This window comes from Amphiprion ocellaris, chromosome 19, assembly GCF_022539595.1.
Source record: "Amphiprion ocellaris isolate individual 3 ecotype Okinawa chromosome 19, ASM2253959v1, whole genome shotgun sequence".
Classification (NCBI taxonomy): domain Eukaryota; kingdom Metazoa; phylum Chordata; class Actinopteri; family Pomacentridae; genus Amphiprion; species Amphiprion ocellaris.
The window spans coordinates 27081882-27104149 of NC_072784.1; the positions used below are offsets into that span (position 1 = coordinate 27081882).

The window sequence follows — 22268 nt, forward strand, 5'->3', positions numbered from 1 at the left end:
GCGGCTCTCGACACAGTCGGAAGAAGGACTTTTCCTGTAAACGTGCTTTGACTGGCAGACTCAGAAACATAGCAGACATATTGGCTGCTATACCTGCAAGTATTACAGCTGTTAGTAGAAGTTAAGTTAGATACAGATGATTGCTACTCATAGGAAGCACAAGCAAGTGCTGGCAGAAACATGAGAAACACACCACCTATTGCATAAGTGGGTCAAAATGCAATAAAGAAACAATGCAGACTTAATTGTGGTAATATGTAAAGTGAAACAAAGTAAGAAGCATATGGTTTTTATATCTATCTACCTAATTATATAATTACATTCTAAGGCAGTATATGGTGTGAGCAGAACAGAACTCTTTTTCATCTTGTATTTGTTCCATGTCTCACTGGTCTAAAACTGCTATCTCCAGGGTTTGACCATACAATCAGTCCAAACTCACTCATCAATCCAAGAAAAAAAAACAAGTTTTGGACTATTGAGATTTGTTTTTGTCCTTTACTGATGCTATTAATGAAGAGAGTTGCTCCAGTGTTTGTTCAACATCACAGACAAGATCTCAGACTAAAATAATTTAATAGTGAAGCGGTATGGATAGATTTATGCCAAATAATAAACTTAAATGTTGAATTAAAGAGCACTTGATTGGGGGCATGTAATGCTTTTATTGATTAAGTTTGTAGAAAATTGTGTTGTTGAACAAACCCTGCACAGCTCCTCTAAATCATAGAACTAAAATCAAAGGCATGTAAGCATGCAGCAGATAGACAGGGCATGGTGGACATGGGAAGGAGACATAAACATGCACGAACACACTCAAAAATCATCAATATGGACATGTGAGTACACAGTCTGTAAAAACCTAGTGGTGTAGTCGGGACTATGGGTGACAAATACCTTTTAATAAACACCGCATGACTTAAAACCCATTTATTATTCAGAAGCAGTAGTGCATCTCACAGTTCCCTCATGTCTATCAAAACCTAGTCTGCAGTCAGGGTCTCAGTGAAAACATTGACTCTCCTATTGTGGTCTGAACGTAAAGCAGAGACCTTTCTAACCCTGATGAGAATAACATTATTAGAGTTGATGAATCTTTTAAAAACTGTTCCCAGTGACAGAATACTCCGTTTACCATTTTTTGGCAGGAATAATTTATTTATTTCAGTAAATAAGCCCACAACACGTTTATTCACTTAGCAAAAGAAAATGGTAAAAGAGAGAATGACTTAAACTAAACAAGAAAACAACTGCTACTCCGTCTTACTGCATTTTTACTTGGCATCCTGTGCTGTTGTACTTAGACATAGAAAACTTTGAATTAAACAACAGAGATTTAGTTGCGTATTTTGCTCACATGCTATGCCTGCAGCGTCTTATATGTAGCACACACACACACACACACACACACACACACATATATGAACATAGATAGAAAAGTACATCCAAAAATATAAACATAAGTAGGATAAAGTATAAGGATAAAGTGTAAACTGTGCAATGACTAATTTATTGGTCCCTATTAACTGGACTCTGTAATTTGTATCCAAGAAATAGCAATTTGAGTAAAGATACTGCAAAGTCTAAATATTTGATCCCCTTTAATCCACAAATACTACAAAATATCGAATTAACGCAGCTGTTACTCTCATGTCCTCTCTTATTTGAACATCTCACACAAGCAGTAGCATGCACAGACTGTCTGAGGAACAGGGGCAATAATGCAAAGGGGGCACCGCCACCGTGAGGGCCGTTACAATTAGATAACCAGCGGGGCACCAGAGCTGTGTGGAATAGCATTAGGGGAACAAGCATATCTTGGTTGATTAGAAATAAAAGGAAACTTTTACAGCTTTAGCAAAAAGAAGTGGTGGTTACCTTCCCTTTGGCCCTCGACCTCCCTGTGCATACTACTGGACATGTGATATTTTACATTCAGAGCTCAGCTACTAACAGTTGCACCCTATCTGTCTGTCTCTCCCTATTTCTTTGTCTTGTTTTTTTGGCTTGTTTCTGGTCTCCAGAGGCCAAGCAGAGGCCCTACTATGCCGACTACTGTCCCCTGCGTCTGTACATCCACACACTGTGCACCAGCCACTACCTGGACCTCTTCATCACCTTCATCATCTGCATCAATGTCTTCACGATGAGCATCGAGCACTACAATCAGCCACAGGTAACGCGTGCACCACATTTTCCGACCAGAACCAAAATACTGGCTTCTAATTATAATAATGCTTTAGATTCTCCCATAAAAGCCAACATTTAATTTTCTTAATATGAATTATTGGTGTGTTTAAAGCATCACTGAAGCAAAGAAATGTTTTTTCAGTGCAGTTTGTCTGTCTGTTGGTTTAACTTTGATACGCAAACACTGCTAGTTTGAAGTTCATGAAACTTGGTGGAGAGGTGGAGCGTGGCCAATTAAATTTTGATATAGATCGGGATCAGTTTCTTCAACTTTGCGAGACAGAGCTTTGGCCCAGGCGGAGGATTGCCTTACGCTTGCCTGCCGAACCATGGATGAAGATATAAATTGGTGTCTGTTGCTTTATTAAAGTATCCGGTATTACTTTCAGAAAGGCAGCAAAAAGGACTCCACACATTGTTGGCAGAATTTTTTTTTTTTTTTTTTAATTGTATTTATTGCTTTCCTATGATGCTCCATGTGTTATTTGCTAAATGTTGCCTCAGAAAATAAATCATGTTGTCTGTCGGGGGTGTTATGAGAAAATTCGCTTGTTTCTGTGTGTGTTTGTGTGTCTGTGCGTCCAGTATTTAGAGGAGGTTCTGAAGTACTGTAACTACGTGTTTACCATCATCTTTGTCATCGAGGCCCTGCTCAAACTTGTGGCGTTCGGCATACACAGGTTCTTCAAAGACAGGTAATGCAGCAGGATGAAGTGCAGTGAGTGAAGCATGTAGAAGTCATTGCGCTGTAAAATGTAAAAGTTATGTAACGGCTCTATTTCATTGCTATGATCCTGCATAAAACAGTTAACTCCAGCTCCATGTACACATGTATAGACTTCTGACTTTATGGACTGTAACTGTGGCTCCCTGTTTTCATTACACTGAATAGTGAGTGTGCTCATCTGTCTCAGGGTGGCCTGGAGGAGTCTTATCAGGGTTAAACTCAATGTTTTCCCAACCGTACAGATTAGTGGGTGGAATACCCATTAATCTAAACAACCTTTCACTATTTACTATCAGCAGTCAGACAGCAGCAGTATTGCATCTCCTCCTCCTCTTCTTCTTTTCTGCTAACTCACGGTAACCTTTAAAGATTACACAATTACAGATTTCAAAGGAAGGATTGTGTATTTGTTGAGAAAGAGAAAAGTCTTCTCAGAGCAACACTATGTGACATATCAGTTGTTTTTATTTTTTGTATGTTCCTAAAATGACCACCAATGTATGTTTAGGTGGAATCAGCTGGATATAGCCATAGTGGCATTGTCCATCATGGGCATCACCCTGGAGGAGCTGAAAATGAATGCAGCACTGCCAATAAATCCTACCATCATCAGAATCATGAGAGTACTCAGGATAGCACGAGGTAAACACGCACGGCCTTTTGCCAGTCATCTAGTCAGCTTTCATTGTATATCCTTATAAATTTGGCATTATAAGTAATATGTCATGGGTTTCAAGAAGTAAATACAAAGCTAAGAGTCTCCCTACTGTAGTTTTAACACTTGTATCATACTGCGCCACTGTAAATTGTGCAGTAAATGTACCAAGTAACAGCTAACCAGGCTGCTGCTGCTGCTGTTGTGTGTGTCTGCAGTGCTGAAACTTCTGAAGATGGCCACGGGGATGAGAGCTCTGCTGGATACCGTCATGCAGGCGCTGCCGCAGGTAAACACGGACTCTGCGAGGTCTCCAATGCCAAAGACCGGTTTTGTTTTTTTGTTTTATTTATGAATATTGGGTCAGTATGGCAATTTTGTTCAAAATAGACAGCTCTGAAAGATTCATGCTCGTGGATGAATATTTCATTCGAGGCGTATCCATCCACATTACAAGAGTCGTATTTTGACCCTCAAGCGTCTATATTTGTTTGTGCCCTCTCTTACCTTTTTGCTGGTCTGTTGTGCACTTCAGTTGGTTTTCCTATTAAATGTGCACACTGCAGAACATCACTTTTGGTGGTCATAAAAATAAGAGCTTATTAATGATCTTGCAGAAGAGATTGCAATGAAATTCAGGCAAATAGGGCATCTATTTTCAGAGTCAAATAGATTGCCAGTAAATGCATTTTTGCATAGATTGGTCCTTGATCCGTGAGCTGTGCTGTCTTTTAATAAAACATTTTCAGTCAGAGTGTACAACCGGCTTTCTCCCATCATCTGTCTGGTAGATATACTCCGTTTTAAAGTATGTGGATGAAGCATATCAAGTCTCTCTGTCCTGTTGCATGGCCCAAATCTTAGCGGCAAAGAGCAGCTGCACCCAAAACTATGATGTACATGCAGTGACAGACTACATTGTTCTGCTGTTTTCTAAATGTCAAGTGTACAAATATAACCGTCGGGGCACAGGGTGCACCATACACAGAGTGTAAGGATAAAAGACGACATGCTGGTAACTTTCTGATGATACGATGCAGATGCAGTCGGAGGAAGTGCTTTCAGTAATGTTCACGGAGTGTGCCCACAAAACCCTTTATGATGACTGTTTTTATAGCTTTCTTATTGAATGGGGGGAAAAAATGCTGCCGTTAATGCAGCACAGACTTTTTGATATTAAAGCTTGCTGTGATTTTTTTGTGCTTAGAGTCTATTTTATTATGGTGTACACACACGCACTTTAATGGCTGTGGGGAAATGAAACTACATTCAGGTTACATGGTGCATAAATACAGGCTATTGGATGCACAACCTGTTTTCTCGACTGTGCTAATGTGTAAATAGAGAAGTTGTGGTTTTTAGTGCAACTACAAGCAAGCGAATAGCTTGTACGAGGTTCGTTTTTAGCATGTGTCAGCTGAGTGTTTGCAGCAACGAGCTTACCTGCGGGCAATACGTGCTGGTAAATAAGGTCTTTCCATTTATAATGTAGGGTTAAATATGTGTCAAATAGAATAAATAGAATGCTGTAAATCCTAATGCTTTCTATTCCCTGGGGCTTTATTTACACTGTTTGGTGCACAGAAGTGGAATCTGACGTGTGTTATTGCTTCCAGGTGGGAAATCTTGGTCTCCTCTTCATGCTGCTCTTCTTCATCTATGCTGCTCTGGGAGTGGAGCTGTTTGGCAAACTGGGTCAGTCACACAACCTGCAGAAAACACACACACATACACACACATACACACACATGTTGGTCTACAGCAGAAAGGGTTTTTGGATGCACTCATTACTACCACAGTCACGACTTAGAGCAAATTTTTCCTGCCTGAGTCGTCTCTGTTGAATCCTCGCTCTCCATCCCCATCTGTCTCTGCTTCCCTCCACCACTCTTACATCAGAGCGCTGCTCCTACCAAGGAAAGATCACATTTGCATGATCACATTTATTCACATATTGCTTCCTCAATAGGTCGGCTCCGTTTTCTCTGAACGCGCAGTAATGTGCGCGGGAAGAAGATTAGCCAAAAAGAGGAAGAAAAAAGGCATCTGGGAAGACAAAATGAAAACAACCAGCTGATAAAGAGCTCGCTTTTGGCAAAATGTTATTACAATTTGGCATCGGGGAAACAAAGTGATGTCTGTTTTTCCGTTTTATGGGGCAAAAATCCCCTTTCCAGTTTTTGCTCTGATTTTTATTTTGCCAAGCAGCTGACAGAAGCTTTTAGATGTATCTGTCCTTCACTTTAAATGACGCTTTGTGCCTTGCAATAGCTGAGGAGTGAAATGTGTTTTGGCTTGCGGAGAAGTTGTGGCGCAGCTTGGTGGAGATCAGGAAGCATTACTATAAACTGTCATATTGTCCCACCCACAGACTCTATCATGACTGGTGGTTATGGGGCTTTTTTCTTTTTTCCAAATCGTTGAGCCAGTTTGGGATTTCTGGGAGTTTACAGTGATGAGCACTTACTGAATTTTGCATCAAATCAGATTCATAGCATTTCTTATTCCTGCTTATTTTATGTTGTATATTTTTCATGAAGGGTTTTTAACAAAGAAGCTTTTTTCCCCATCAGATGGCTGTCAGGGAATACAAAACATCTACATATAAAGCAGCACAGTCCTCTACTTGAGGACTTTGTAGCTTTTTGGGGTTCGTGTGGGTGTATGCTTCAGTATTTTTTTAAACTTGTGTTTTAAAAAATCACTTCCACTGACAAATGGAAATGATATACCAGAACTGGCAGACCTCTAATGTGCATTCCTCAGCACCATGGGACTCAAATCTGACCACTGTATGTGCAGAAGACTGAGCAGATAAGATGCAGTCATAGGGGATTGAATGACTGTTTAAACGTTAATCCTGACATTTTTTGACTACATGTTGTTTTCATAGCTTATATTTGGCACAGCAGATCCTTAAAGTAATCCAGTTTGAATCTGAATCTAAATCTAATTACTCATCTGTGGATTTTTGTGCCCAGACTAAACCTTTATTTTCACTTCTATTTTCTTGCCACTTAGCCATGAGATTTAACACATAGGGGTTTACCTTTACATTAATTCTGCATCCTTTTCATCGAGCCTCGTTTTTCTCTGTCTTGCCTTTTTTACAAATTGTACACTACCATTCCAAAGTTTGGGGTCACCCAGATAATTTCATGTTTTCCTTGAAAACTTACACTTTTATTCATGTGCTAACATAACTGCACAAGTTTTTTCTAATCATCAATTAGCCTTTCAACACCATTAGCTAACACAATGTAGCATTAGAACACAGGAGTGATGGTTGCTGGAAATGTTCCTCTGTACCCCTATGGAGATATTCCATTAAAAATCAGCTGTTTCCAGCTAGAATCTTCATTTACCACATTAACAATGTCTAGACTGTATTTCTGATTCATTTAACGTTATCTTCATTTTAAAAAAAAAAAGCTTTCTTTTCAAAAATAAGGACATTTCAAAGTGACCCCAAACTTTTGAACAATAGTGTAAACATAATATTTTTCCCATTTCTTTGTGGCACACTGTGCATTTCAGTCTTGCATAAAAAGAACTACTTGAGTAAAGTTTTATTCCATTTACATTACGTAACACTGCTGTCTTCAGTTCCTCTGAGCTTCACGGTAGCATTGTTAAATCCTCTCATTTCTCTCCCGGTGACTGATACTTAGAATAAGAAACAAGATACATAATCCTCTGAGGACCTTCTCATTCCTCTCCAGCTCCTTGTTAATGTGACCTGGGGTTTGAAACGAAGAAAGATAGCTTCTGGTGGATGTTTTTATTCCGCAAACAGGCTCCTGAGGGCTTTCTGTCAAATTGACCCTGACACTTTCCATGTCCTCCAGAAGATAGGTCCTCTCTTGTCTCCTGTGTCTCGCCCACAGGGATACACCACTTAGCAGCTGTTTATTTCCTTCTACTCTGCTTGCATATGATTTAAAGCAGTAGGACTTTCTAAATGGGGCACTGACAGTATTTCATTCTTACTTGTATCTCTGTTCTTTGTTTTTTGGTTTTTTTGCTTTCCTTATCAACATACTTACAGTGAAGTGCAATAAATGTCTGTTACTTGTCTGTTGTCTGTATTAGAGTGCAATGACAACAATCCATGTGAAGGTCTGAGTCGTCACGCAACCTTTGAGAATTTCGGAATGGCCTTCCTCACACTGTTCCGAGTGTCCACTGGAGACAACTGGAATGGGATTATGAAAGTATGAATGCACACACACACGCACGCACGCGCGCACACACACACACACACACGCACACGCATACATGCACTCTCATAAATGATGACTAGATTATCTCATAACCACGGAGAGAGCAGTGACCTTGAAAACCAATTATGAAATGATAAAGTAGCTTAGAGCCGAGCAATGTCAACACTCTCACATCTTGATTTTGACTTTATTAAAAGATATGATGGATGATGTACTTGCCCCTAAATGACAAGACAAAAGTACATATGATCTGATAAGAACAAAAACAGTGGTACTAATAATGTGCTTAATGATAATAACAGTATGAATTCTAAACATACTCTTGCTTATTTATGGCAGATGTTTGTGTCGCATAATGTTTTTTTTCTGCTGATTTATGCTATTTTGGGAGAGATTTCTTTTCAGAGCTTGTGTTACTAGAAGGTGACGATTTATGCAATCTAATCAAATACCTTTTAAGTTCCAGTAGAGGGCACTCATAAGTCAGTGATGCACACTTTCTGCATGTAAAGTGCACATAATGAAGCCAACTAAAAGCACAACAATAAGCACATTTACAGGCACATGCAGGTTATTTGACATTGTGGTAAAGCTGTGCACATTTTTGCCAGTTTAGCTATTTGTTGGTTTCATTCCAAAAGAAAATAGGAGATATTATATCTTAGGTTAAACAAAAGTAGAACTTTGCAGAAGTGTCAGCTAGACATAGTTGTGCATTCATGTAGTATTAACTATTACCAGTTGATTGTGTTTTATTATGTGTGTCAGTGTTTGCCTTTTTGTTTCCCGTGTTTTTTTCTCTTCCCTTCATCCCTCCTTCTTTCTGAATCTGTCTCCTCAGGACACATTAAGGGAGTGTCACCCAGACGACCGCCACTGTCTCTCATACCTGCCTTTGGTCTCTCCAATTTACTTCGTCACCTTTGTCCTCATGGCCCAGTTTGTTCTGGTCAATGTGGTGGTGGCTGTTCTGATGAAACATCTAGAGGAAAGCAACAAGGTACAATAACCAGAAAGACCAAGAAAGACGGAGAATGTGCAGAAATACAAACATATTTTTTCCCATTTGGGCCTGAACCCCTTTGTTGACTATCACTAACATTTCCTGTAATATGTAGTCACTAAGTAGAAACATATGTGCTTTTGCAGGAAGCTAAAGAGGATGCAGAGATGGATGCAGAGATCGCCTTGGAGATGGCGATGGAGAGGGAACGCAGACTAAGCACAACTTCAAACAACAGCTCAGTGGCAGGAACTTATGTTGGACCATGCCCAAATTCACCTGGAGAGGTAGGAAGACATCTGCATCTGTTGAGATGAGTCAAGCCTGCAAAGAACCAATCACTGCACAACGCCGGCTAAACTTGATCCTGACTTGATTTATTCTGACATTATGTATGCAAAATCATTTCAGAGGAGATGACAGACAAGATTGAGACTCTACCCACACCGGAATTAGGCATTCTTATTCTGATCTAACAACTGATTGGCTCAAATGTTTGCTCAACAGTATACCACTCAAATTGTTTCATCTTTTGCATATTCTTTGAACAGAGCACATGCTGTGTGGTTGCTGGTGACATTTTCAGTCACAGAGGCTAAAAACATTCAGATTACAGACCATAAACTGTGTGCATTGTATAGTTCTAGTTATTGTGTATTGATATTGGACTGGTTTAATTATTTAAGTATTTCACGACACAAAAACTACTGATTAGAGGGATGTCAGGGTTCATTGAATAACATCTATAGAGATGTTGTAGCCAACCTGAGAAGTTCATTAATATACAGGGACAGATCTTTGATAGGATACTGATTTACCTCAGTCTTCATGTAAAATGAAGACTGAACCATGGTTAGAGATCACAGATCACCAGCATAGCATTTTAACAGCCTTCCTTTTTATAATTAGAACTGTTGGAGACTGTATGCAATCTGATATATGAATCCGATAACATTTTATTAAAATGGAGTCGGATCTAACAGGATGCGAGTGTTCCAATAATTTCCTGTACAGACTGAAGGTTGCTGGAAACTGTTTGACTTTACTGCAGCTTTTTGGCTCTGCCCCCTGCTGCTGCTGCTGCTGCTGCCTCCTCTGGTTCACTTTCTATTCGAGCAGCAGTTCATCTGAAACGAGCCTATGACCTTCTTCATTAGTATTGTAATGTTACAACTGGAACTGGAGCTGCGGGTGTGACAGAATAAAGCAGTGTGCAGCATATCCAATTCTGTTCAGTCTTTTTATATACTGCCAGGTCACAACATAAGTCATCTCCTCACAGTCGGGTCAGGTCCTTACAATATTATGTGCTGCGTGTTTCATACTATGCCAGTTCAGTTAATTCACCGTGAAACATTGATGCATTAGCCGGTATTTCTAGTAAAACACAGTGAGTTCCAGTCAGTGCGGTCTGTGTCTCCCCCTGTAGGAAGAAGAGGTGCAGTTTGATGACCAGGACCAGCTGTCGTCAGGGAAGATGTCTGTATCCAGGATGCACTCGCTACCTAATGACAGTTACATGTTTCGGCCTGTACGGCCCGCCAGCGCCCCCTACCCATTGGAAGAATTAGATCTCAGCCCCCAGCACCAGCATTCAGGTAAATTAATAGTTCAGGGCTTAAATATGAGACATGAGATCAGCATTGATGAATTAATATGGAATTTTTCTCTGTATTCTGTCCTCCATGTGTGTTGAACAGCCACTAAACCTCACATGGACTGAAACTGAAACATGATGCATGCGCCTTTCTAGCACCAAGCTAATCACAGTGATTATAAGATTGCCTGTCTAATGCTATAATTTATTTCAAATTAAGTACTTAAGATTAACTAGTATTAGCATATTGCTTTTATGCATACAGAGTGTGTCATTCAGTAATCTAGGTACTCTAGTCTACTGATCAGTAATCAGATAAATACATTTTTGTTAAATTCCCAAAATTTTCTGCGCTATTAAAGCTCCAACCCAGAATTTCTCGAGCACTTCCAAATTAAAATGGATGATAAAACTTTGCTATTGGTCAGACACAGTAGTCCAGACATAATATGCAGATTTACACAAAGGAAAAGGTCATTTAAAGTTGTCAGTAAATGATCAAGTCCAAAATATGGTCAGATAAAGTAATATATGATTAGATGTTACTTACATATGACAAAGCAGGTATTTTACCAGGATACAGCAACACTAACAATATATCCCATAAATCATAGCTGTTGACATAGTTCATAACAAACCTGTTAAGTGCTTACATTTTTTCTTTTTAATGTGACAAGATGCTCATGTTTTACCATCAATAATAGTATAAGTAATCTTTGCAGTTTAGAGTTTTACCATAAAATGAATATGACTTTAAATGAATATGAATATGAGTTTAAAAAAGGATTTTGGCTTGACTAGAGATGCAGATTCAAGAAAATAATCTGGCTTTGGGAAAGGTTTGCTGAATTTGTTGGTGGATTTTGAAGCTGGAGTAGAGGCAGAACAGCTTGTCAGCAGAGACCATCAATCTGCCATTCTAGGAATGCTTTGTAATCAATTATTACGTGTTTTATACATTTTGATTTAGGAATTCACTGTTCAGAAAGACATTTTGTGTCTGTAAAAAGTCAAAGTTGAAGCAGGAACATATATATATATATATATATATATATATATATATATACACACACACATACATACATAACAGACACAGAATATTTCTCTAAGCACTGATAACTGTTTTATCTGCAGTCAGAATCTAATGGCATGTTGTGGCCAGCAGGCTGTGGACAGACCCAGCTCTGTCCAAAGGTACTGACTGTAGCAGATGAGTCGATACATGTGAATCTCTGCAAATTTCACACAGGCTCATCTGCTCAGCTGTGCAATGGCTGAAACTAAACTATGACGGTTAACTTCATGGCCAAGCTGCAAAGTCAGAAAACTGTATGTGTAAATTATTTAATCCTCACGGTTGCTGATCTTTGCCTATTTTGGAGAGATTTATAATCCATTGACTTTGCAGCTTGAACTGAAAGCATCAACTTCAAATGAACTTGTTTGTGATCTAACTTCACTTTGCAGCAATATATATATATTTAAAAAAAAAAAACAAAAACATGTTTTACTTTTATTACATCTGAACTCACAGGTTTACTGGACCTGTGTGTGCAGAATGCCTAAGACCCTGGTTATATAGTTTCACAGCTGTAGTTAAGCACAGATTGAACTTCTGATGGAGTTTCTGTCTCCTCGTCTGGCTGTATACTTGACATATGATACATGAAAGTGCTACATACTGTCAAGACTAAATGCCATAACGTGAAACTGTAACTGTAACCAGGATCTAATGCAGAGTATTACATCCATCTGGCAGTCAGTTCAGGGCTGTTACAGTTCAGCTACTGCATCTGCTAAGGATTTTTTGCCCAGAAAACACTTTATTTTGATAGCAAATGAAAGCAATTTTGACTTAGCATGACTAAAAATTGAACTTTTAATTGAATGGTTCAAATGTTCTATCACAATAAAGTGTTAGTGATGTGATGCTTCTGTAATGATAATTCAAGCACAATAATTTGAATCTATCCCAAATAATGGAAAATAGTGTTTGTGTGTTTGCCCAACTATGCATGTGTCTTATGCAAAAATGCATGTGTAAATATTAAATGTACAAGCAGTTGTATCACGTTCGAATAAAACCTCATCTCCCTGCAGTTTCAGTGATGTCAGTCCACTCTCAGCCTTGTGAGAGCCGCTCCCTGCTGCAGGTTCCAGATGTTTCCCCCGTTCACCGTCCCACCCTCACCCTCCCTCGCATCGCCCCGCCAACACCCAGCCCCTCACCACGGGCCCTGCACAGACAGGTGAGAGACCCCAAGTCAACTCCTTTCATGCACAGATGCAAACTAGAAAAGCACTGAGAGAGCGCAGGAATCCTCCAAGGCTGCTCATTCCTCCATATGGCAGTGTCAGAAATGCAGCATTTTTTTGAGAAATGCAGCATTTCTTTATTAGTTATTGGTGATCAGAAATCACGGCATCATAAAATGTGTCCATTTAATATAGATGTACCCACAAACAAAATGACCTTGCACTGAGCACAGGCGTATGTTATGCATGTGTACGTTATACACGAATACCAAATCACGTGACCTAAATATGTAGCGGGAATTGATGGTACTCGGAAACACCCCCACAATTTAATCAATTGTTCAGTGTATCATTTCCGAGGGATAAGTCCTGATAAGTCCACAGCAGTCGATTTGTAGTAGGATCGCAATCATGTGATCATCAGCAGGCAGCTGACACAGTGTTCACTTGTAGTCATAGTTACAGTGACGCTGTGCCACTGTCTCACAGTGATACAGAAATCTTTAACAAATCCATTGATCCAGACTATAAGCCACATCACGGCCACAATCGAATCAGTTGGTCCTTGTGCCATTTCTGACCTTCCCCTAAAATTTAATCCAAATCCATAAGTCCGTTTTGGAGTAATGTTGCTAACAAACAGACAAACCAACACTGATTATGACATAACTCCTCCGAGGCTCTGCCTCCTTGGAGGAGTAAAAAATATTCACCCTTTTCAACATTAAATTGTAGTCAGATTAATTTGGCTTTTTTTTTTTTTTTTTTTAAAGAGATTTGCACCCTTTGAAGTGCGCAGGCGGAGTCACAATTAATTAAATAGAGGAAATTCAATAGTAAGAAACCTGTATGTGGAAGGTCCAGCAACTGGTGAATCAGTACTGCTGGCTATACCAAAGAAGACTCCAAGAAACTAAGTCACTTAGTTTCTTGGAGTACAGTAAATCCATCATTAAGAAATGCAAGGAATGTGGCACATGTGTAAATCTGCCTAGGCTGTCCTCTAAATCTAAGAGACAATGCAAGGAAGAGACGAGTCTGACTCACCAGATGTAAGGTGCAGGTATGAGCTTACCATTGGCAGGTTATCTCAGTTAGCTTTCTTCTCCCCATTCTGCTATTTGTGTGTTTTCTTTGCCACCGAAAACAACAACAGCAACCTCTGAACTGTAATCTACTACATAAAAATCAAATCTGAAAATAAAGGTTTTGACGATTATATGGATCTTGAAGTTAGACAACTCTGCTAGTTTTTTTCTTTTTTCCCGGTGGATTGTCAGTTTTAGTCATCACCTCCCTGTCACTGCGTTTTTGCTTTGCTCCACCCATGATGACTGTGACTGGTTTAAAGAAATACAAACAAGCCTGAGCGTTTAGTATGCTATGACACATGCATAAATCTGGCCAGAGCAGAAAAAAATGAGTGACCTTGCAGGAAAGAGGCCACCAGGACTCAGATGACACTTCTGAAGGAGTTAAAAGCTTCAGCAGCTAACATGAGAGAAACTATGTATATGAGTGATGCATGGATTCTTCACCAGTGGCACCTATGGTTCCTGTGAAGGAGTTACAAGCTAGTGTTCATTACCAGGCTTTCAACTTTGGAGGACGGTGAATACTTTTTAGAAGCATTGTAGACTGATATTACTTGTTAACGGCCATTTATGGACGATGTGTCATTATGGGATGTTTTCTGTACTTTGCAGGTGGCAGTTAAAGTGGATTCGGTGGAGTCCCAGGGTTGTGAGCACCAAGAGAGGCCTGCTGCTGTCCTCCTGCCCCCCCTCTCCCCTTCCCCACGTTCACTTACCTCCTCTTCATCGCCTCTTCCCCCTCCTTCTCCCTCAGCCCTCTCCCTGCCACCCTGCTCCCCCTCTCCCTTCCCACTCCCTCCTCCTTCTCCCTCCCCTCTCCCTTTATTACTATCTTCCCCACCACTTCTTCTCCCCCCACCTCCCTCACCACGCCTCCCCCTGCGTCCTCCGAGCCTCCGGAGACCCCGACCGCCCTCCGCCATCTCCCTCTCCGACCCGGCCGACGAGGAGGTGTATCACATCACCAGCTCCGCACAACTCAGATGGAGGGAAGAGGAAGGAGGAGGGCAGGAGAGCAGGGGGAAGACGGGTCGCAGTCACTCCCTCTCCCCTTGCACCATGCCATGCTCTCTCGACCCCACTTCCTCGTCTCCTCCTCCCCCGCTGCCACCTTCCTCCTCACGGAGCGCGCTCAGTCTGCTCGGGGCAGGATTGAAAGACCATGACTTCAGGAAAGGCTTTAGCGTCGATAACCAGGGCTTCCTGGACAAGCCGTCATCGCTGTCTGCCGGTCACTCGGACGACCACCGGCGCCATTCCATCGAGGTCTGCCTCCCGCAGGCCGTCATCACAGGAGATAACCAACACTTCACACAGGATGTCCGTCGGTCGGAGAAAGGTCAGGGATTTCCTATGAGGGTGCAGTCAGTCGGGAGCAACCACAGAAAGAAGAAGATGAGTCCTCCCTGCATATCCATCCACCCGCCAACAGAGAGGGAGCATCCCCACGTTGCCTCACCCCCAAAACTGGCCGACTGCAGCATGATGCTGAGACGCAGGACACCGTCCTATGACTTGACACCACACACACAGTCAAGCACACAAGACGTCTCGGCAGACACACAGATGCAAACACCGCTAACGCCAATCCACGTTCCTCTGCAAGCACACTCGCCGACCCACACACTGACCCCTTCATCCACCCCGACGCACACTCAGGCATACACCCCGCCACCTGCATCCATATCTACACGCCCGCACATCCCCATCAGCCCCAACATCTTCATCCAGCCTCACGCCCCTCTCGTCCCAAACGCTATGCCTTTCTCACACCCCCTCTCCCCGGCTGCGAGGCACCCCCTCACAGGAGAATACGTTGCCCTCCCCCAGTTCACCTTCGACCAACCACAGTCCAGATACACGAGCGGCCTGTCAGCTGGCATATCAGACACTGATACAGCCACCTGCTCTTCCCCTTTCGACAACAGACTGGGAAGCGGTGCAGGGTTCAGTGCAAAGAATCGGAGGACCGCCCAGTAAACACAGAGCATTTAATTCAGGAGGTGAATTGTTTAAAATCTCTGCAGCTGGAGCTCTGACCTCAGCAGAGATCGATGCTGAGGAGAGAATAAGTTTACTGGGAGAGGGTTTTGTTTTTGTTTTTTGTTGAGACAGATCATAAAAAAGACATTGATTACTCTCTCTGGACGTTGGTACAGACTCGTCCCAGAATAATAGAGAATGGATCCTTTTTTCTAAACCCAGCTTGAAGGACAGAGGATCCACTGAGGCTGTACCAGTACTCACTGTACATGGTGTGTTTGGGACTAATACTAATGACACACCAGGACTAAAGCCACCTAACTTCGTAGCCAAAGTTTTTTTCACACACTGTCCTCACCCACGCAAGCCAATCAGGAAGCAGCGTCTGGCTGATAACCTCTGACCTTTACAGGAAGTGGTTTGTGACATGGAGCGTGGGGAGTATCGTGGGATATGCAACTTCAGGTTTTCTACAGAAGTTCTGCTTGCCCCTCCTCTGCTCCTCGATCACATTGATCAAAGCAGAAGTGTGTGAGTATGTGCGTGTGTGTGCGTGTGTGTGTGCGTGTGTGTGTGTGTGAGTGAGCATATGTTTTCCTATGTGCAAGTATCGTCAGATCTGTTGTCACGGAAGTCGGCCATGTTATTCTTATGCTTGCATCGACAGAGGGGGAGCAGGGCAGAGCTGTAGTGTATGTTTCTTTGTGTATCTGTGCATTGTAAATAAAGGAAAATACTGTATTTGGTGAGATTAAAAATAGCTCTATCCATATGCACATATTTTTATAGAGATCTAAAATGTTTTTGCACACAAATTTGAATTTCAAGTTGCTTGTTTTATCCTCTGTTGTCCTCTTGTGAATGTATGTTTCTTTTCAAAACTGAGAGAGAGAGCGAGCGGCGAAGGACATCAACCCATCTCTCAGTCTGCTAGCTGAGGTTGAGGAGAGGGATTTTATTTTTCTATTTTGGAAAAGAAAAAGAAGAGAACAGAGGTGTGATGTGTTTCTGTAGCTTTGTCTCAGATTTCTATGTCTCTAGTGTCTAAATAACAGTTGTAAGAAGGGGGACTCAGTGATACATTTTGGGTGGATTTTCACATGGAGAACTGCAAAATGAATAAATAAGTAGTATATATTTAGTGCAATATATTAGGCCTAAATGGCTAAACCTGTGCCGTGTTTCTGCAATGTTAAATTTAAATTTGCGAATCTAAAAATGTAAGAAATGTAAGAAAAATTTAGGGGAAAAAATCGAGCTATCAGACAATTTACAACCTGAACAAAATTCTGTATGATTCTTTTGAGAAACTATGCCTGGTATCACTGAGCCGCTCTTCTACTGCTGTTTTCAAGCTGGATCAGCTCTGACACCGGTGTTTCTGTACATCTAAAGACAACCAAACTAACTTACTAAATATGTGTAGCCAGAGTGCAATAATAATATATAACTTGTGGAAAATATAGTGACATCCACACTACATAAAAACAACCACACTCTTGTATTCATACATACTGTAGAACTGATATATATATATATATATATATATATATATATATATATATATATATATATATATATATATATATATATATATATATATATATACACATATATATGATGATGATGATTGAGAGTATTTTTATCTCTGGTGTTCATGCTACTATAGGTACATACTACATGTGGCTGTGATGGGTGTGGCTGAAAGCAGTGTTAGGTACTGTAGATTTCTCCCAAAGCTCAGGCCCACCCGCTGATGGTGTTACTGTAAGCAGAAGAGTGACATGCATCTCTGCTGAGGACTCAATAAGCCATTTGTCATTCCAGATTTTCTTTTTTTAACCTCACAAACCAACTTCCTCATTGGTTTCCCACATTGTTTTAAATTAACCGGACTGAATCATGCAACCCCCCAATGGTATGAATGACAAAGTATGGCAAGCGTTTTCCTTCCAGTGGCTGAATGTTTTCTTACCAAGCCATACTACTATCCTGACACACAGCACAATATGTATTTATTCTCTTTTGTGCACAGTCTGGTTTGGCACATGCACACGAGAAGCATGCTTGTGAGCTTCTTGGTACTGATTCCCCCTTTTCAAAGGCAGCTGGCTGGGACGGCGTCTTTCTTTTTTTATCTTGTGTTATTTTACCTATTTTTTTGTGATCAGCACGTAACATGCACAAGTCCTCAGTAATCTGAGTGAAAACCAAAGTGCTTTGATGCTGTACCATAATCACTTAAGGCTGAGTTTTTCATATTTGTGCAGAAGTGAATAAAAATTTGTCTTGATAGGTATTTACAACTAAATTAAAAGTTTTTCTCATAGACTGCCTGGGTGACGAAAGGTCTCTGCAGCACGGTTTAAAAGTCTGAAATAGTATTAAACCAGGTGCGCAAAAATGTCTCCAGTCCTGTTTTTATGGGTGTTCATTTTGTTTTTAAGAAGCTAATTTTATTATGGTTTCAAATGCATAAATTGCCTTGAAAATGGTAACACTTGCAGGGACCTTTGTATACATGGGGTCAGTGATGAAAAGGATTATTATTGATTATCAGCAGATAATCATTCTCCTGCTACACTCTCATTAGCTTTTTTCTTTCCCAAGCAGTATGCATGCAGAGGGTAGACTTGTGAGATTAAAAACAAATAAAAATTGTTGTCTGTTAACCTCATTTTTGATGCAGGTCAACATGTTTGACCTTTGAGAACAAAGCCCCCTGATTGGTTGTCATCCCTGGATAAAGCCACATTTGGCAGATCAAGTGGAAGTGATGCAAAAATAACAAAGTAGATGAATTTTGGCATCTTGCAAAAGCAGAATGTAAAGTGCCGGGACAGTGAAAGTGTTGCTGCTGATGAACATAGATGGCTCATCTTTTCATAGCACTCTTCCTCCAGTTCTGGTATACAGAGACATATCTGATGTTGGATTCTGAGAGGTTGTCCTTCCTGAACATGGCACAGTTGGTCATTTCTGTTTTAAAATCATGTTTTATACAGTATGTGCTTGAACATCATGATATTGTACAACTGCTTTGTCTTGTTTCTTGTCCTCTTCCTGCACAGACTGTCAGCAATAGGAGGTTTTTCAGTAGTCTAGAGACGACAGCCTCTCTCTGTCTCACTCTTATTTAACTCGGTGCAGACAACCCCGATCTAAAGCATATTTGCCATATTAATCCACACAGTTTGGTAGAGTGACTGCATAATTGTTCTTACAATTTACAGATCTTTGGATCTCAGTATTTAATCCTGTTTTTGAGGAAACAGTTTTGACTATTGCATGTTCTGATTTAAGAAAAAAAAAACTTTTGGGAAAGACTCATCTGGATGTTTTAGAGATTTTAATATTTGCATTTTCAGATGTTTCCATTTGTAGATTGACTACCTAATTGCACTGGGCTCTTATTAATTGGTATCTGATAAAATACTGATTAAATGACCCTATTCTTTATTGTCCAATGCAATACTGGGTGGTTATTTACTGTAAGAGGACGAAGCTCCTCTTTATACAGTTTTATAGAGAGAAATGGAAACCAAGTTGGTTCTATTTTGTTTGGAACCACTGTTATTTACTGTTGAGGTGAACTTTTTTCACTTTTCCTCCTGATACTCTAAACATAGTAGGTGGTGAAAATAATTATCTGATGTATATTATATGTAGGAGTAGCCTCAGCCCTGATGCTCTGTAAAGGACTGATCAGAATAGTAATAAGCTGCGTTTTCTTGATTGACATTGAGCTGGTCCAGTGACGGTGATCACGCTCCTGACACAACATGAGTGTTTTCACAACACCAGAGAGTTCAAACTGTGATAGAACTTGGCTCTGGTGAATCAGAAGCCTTGTGTTTTCTTTCTTTTTCTTTCTTTCTTTCTTTCTTTCTTTCTTTCTTTCTTTCTTTCTTTCTTTCTTCCTTCCTTCCTTCCTTCCTTCCTTCCTTCCTTCCTTCCTTCCTTCCTTCCTTCCTTCCTTTCTTTCTTTCTTTCTTTCTTTCTTTCTTTCTTTCTTCCTTCCTGCCTTCCTCTCTTTCTTTCTTTCTTTCTTTCTGTCTTTCTTTCTTTCTTTCTTCCTTCCTTCCTCTCTTTCTTTCTTTCTTTCTTTCTTTTTTCTTTCTTTCTTTCTTTCTTTCTTCCTTCCTTCCTTCCTTCCTTCCTTCCTTCCTTCCTTCCTTCCTTCCTTCCTTCCTTTCTTTCTTTCTTTCTTTCTTTCTTTCTTTCTTTCTTCCTTCCTGCCTTCCTCTCTTTCTTTCTTTCTTTCTTTCTGTCTTTCTTTCTTTCTTTCTTCCTTCCTTCCTCTCTTTCTTTCTTTCTTTCTTTCTTTTTTCTTTCTTCCTTCCTTCCTTTCTTTCTTTCTTCCTTCCTCTCTTTCTTTCTTCCTTCCTTCCTTCCTTCCTCTCTTTCTTTCTTTCTTTCTTCCTTCCTTCCTTTCTTTCTTTCTTTCTTTCTTTCTTTCAACCCTTCAGTGATTGGCCCCAGGCACCCCCACCCCGGACCCGCCCCAAGCCTTACAAGGAGGGGAGGAGGTGCATGTGTTCTGTCTGTCAGAGGAGAGCTAATGTGTCTGCAATAATAAGCTCCTCCATCATTCCCCAGAACAGAGGGAGAAGGGAGGGGACAGGGGCGGTGTTTTAAAGGCTCGACACACAGCCGGACTCTATCTATTGTATCGTTGCTGATTATTGTGTGATGACCAACCGTTGTCCTGAAGGATGTTTCCCTGTTAAAAAATACAAGATTTTTTTTTAAATTCCTGACACAGTCTGGCCAGTGTCTTCTGTTTACTGTGTTAACTTACTTACTAATGTTTGATTCCAATTGAGCATACTTTAGCCCGACAAATGAATCATCCATGCATGATAATTAGCTTATATCAGATATATCAGTATTGGTGTACACCGAGCAACCTCAACATTAACTTGATTTATCATCTCATTATAATGCAATGTTCTGCTGGGAAACCTCTGTCATTTATGTGGATGTCACTTCTACATGTACCACTAATTTAAATATTGTTGCACAGCAAGCACACTCCATCCATTTCGATAGCATGCTCCAACACCAGCGGCCTCCTACAGCAGGAGGGTGTGTCCTCCCATACTGCAAAAACTGCTCAGTAATATCTAAAGGAACTTGGCAGTGAATTTAAGGAGTTGACCCAACCTCTAAACTCCTTCCCAGCCGCATTGAGATTTCACAGGATGCACCAAACCAGTATGATCCAGGGAGGAATCCCCCCAACAACCCACAGGGCCAACATCTTTTTTTAAAAAGCACAGGGTCAGCCATGGTACGGCGCCCCTGGAGCAGGAAGAGTTAAGGGCCTTGCTCAAGGGCCCAACAGTGGCCGCATTGGGGTTCGAACTTTTGACCTTTGGATCAGTAGTCGAGGAACTTAACCGTTGCATCACTGCCCCTTTTAACATTTTTTAACATCCTGGTACCACATACCACAGGACATACCTAAACATCTTATGTCAGGCCTCTTTCGGCAGCATGAAGGGGAGCCATACAATAGTAAGCCGGTTGTTTTAATGTTGTGGCTGATAGGTAACAAGAAAAGTACAGTACAAAAATGTCAAACATATTTTTACATGACAAGGTATTCCCCTTATATGTTACTCTTATATTTTGTTGGTAAATCAGTTGCATTGTTATAACCTAAAAATTATTATCAATGCTGGCCTATGTTAGACTATAGTGTAATATAAGGACTAATAATGACCCAACTTTTTTTCAGAAGCAAAATATGAAGATCTGATGCAACCTGATAGAACTTGAGTAGTTTTGCAAAGAAGAATGGATTGAAGTTGCAGTGTCCAGATGTGCAAGGTTGATCGAGACATATCCACACAGGCCACAATCTACTAAATAAGCACCAGAAACAAAATATGAAGCTTAGTTGTTCTAAAGTTGTCCATCTTGCACAGTTCACACTGTGGTGTCCAGATTATGTGTCACTTGGACATGTTAAGTATTAAAATGAGACATTTCAAAACGTTTCATAGTATTTTAGTAAAACTCAGAAAGGCATACTATCTATAACTGTCAAAGAACATACTGAATCTGATGGATGAGGAGAGCTATAATAGTCTAGATAAAAGGACGTGACCTATAGGACTTAATCAATTCTATTTATGTTGTAGTCTGCAGGAGAAATTGAGACAGGTAAAATAGATGAAATTGTGGATGTTATGTTATATTATAAATATGTTATAAATATGTCTGTGTCTCAAGTTTCCATCAGAATTTCTAATAGATATTGTGATACTGAGACATGTGGCATCAGAACAAAGTGAAAATGTCAGAAATCAAATGGTTATTCGAAACAAAGACAGACTTTCTCAGTGTCAACTCATGGTTAGATGGGAGATTTCTAAGGGGGCAGTGTATTACACTCTACAACACACTGTGGAAACTGGATCAGCCGTATTCAAAGCATGATCAAACAGAGCAAAAGTGACCACACCATCAGAGGATCAATACATCAAGCTTTGTTCACTGAGCGATACAAAAACTATTTCATTACAGATTCAG

General features: G+C 40.5%; 1 protein-coding gene across 3 annotated transcripts in view; it reads left to right on the forward strand.

Moving 5' to 3' along the window:
* Positions 1 to 16508, forward strand: part of cacna1ha (calcium channel, voltage-dependent, T type, alpha 1H subunit a) — a 140093-nt gene extending 123585 nt beyond the window's left edge. For 2 of the 3 annotated variants that reach the window (XM_055005279.1, XM_055005280.1), the window contains exons 28-38: positions 2025 to 2176; positions 2776 to 2885; positions 3426 to 3559; positions 3791 to 3861; positions 5189 to 5267; positions 7665 to 7786; positions 8637 to 8795; positions 8945 to 9085; positions 10228 to 10396; positions 12496 to 12644; positions 14358 to 16508. In XM_055005279.1, coding sequence (XP_054861254.1) covers positions 2025 to 2176; positions 2776 to 2885; positions 3426 to 3559; positions 3791 to 3861; positions 5189 to 5267; positions 7665 to 7786; positions 8637 to 8795; positions 8945 to 9085; positions 10228 to 10396; positions 12496 to 12644; positions 14358 to 15725 — 2654 coding nt within the window. In that variant the 3' untranslated portion in view covers positions 15726 to 16508. Of the gene's footprint in view, positions 1 to 2024; positions 2177 to 2775; positions 2886 to 3425; positions 3560 to 3790; positions 3862 to 5188; positions 5268 to 7664; positions 7787 to 8636; positions 8796 to 8944; positions 9086 to 10227; positions 10397 to 11529; positions 11608 to 12495; positions 12645 to 14357 lie in introns of those variants that run through there. The other variant, XM_055005281.1, reaches the window with a different exon arrangement.
* The last annotated feature ends 5760 nt before the right edge of the window (positions 16509 to 22268 follow it).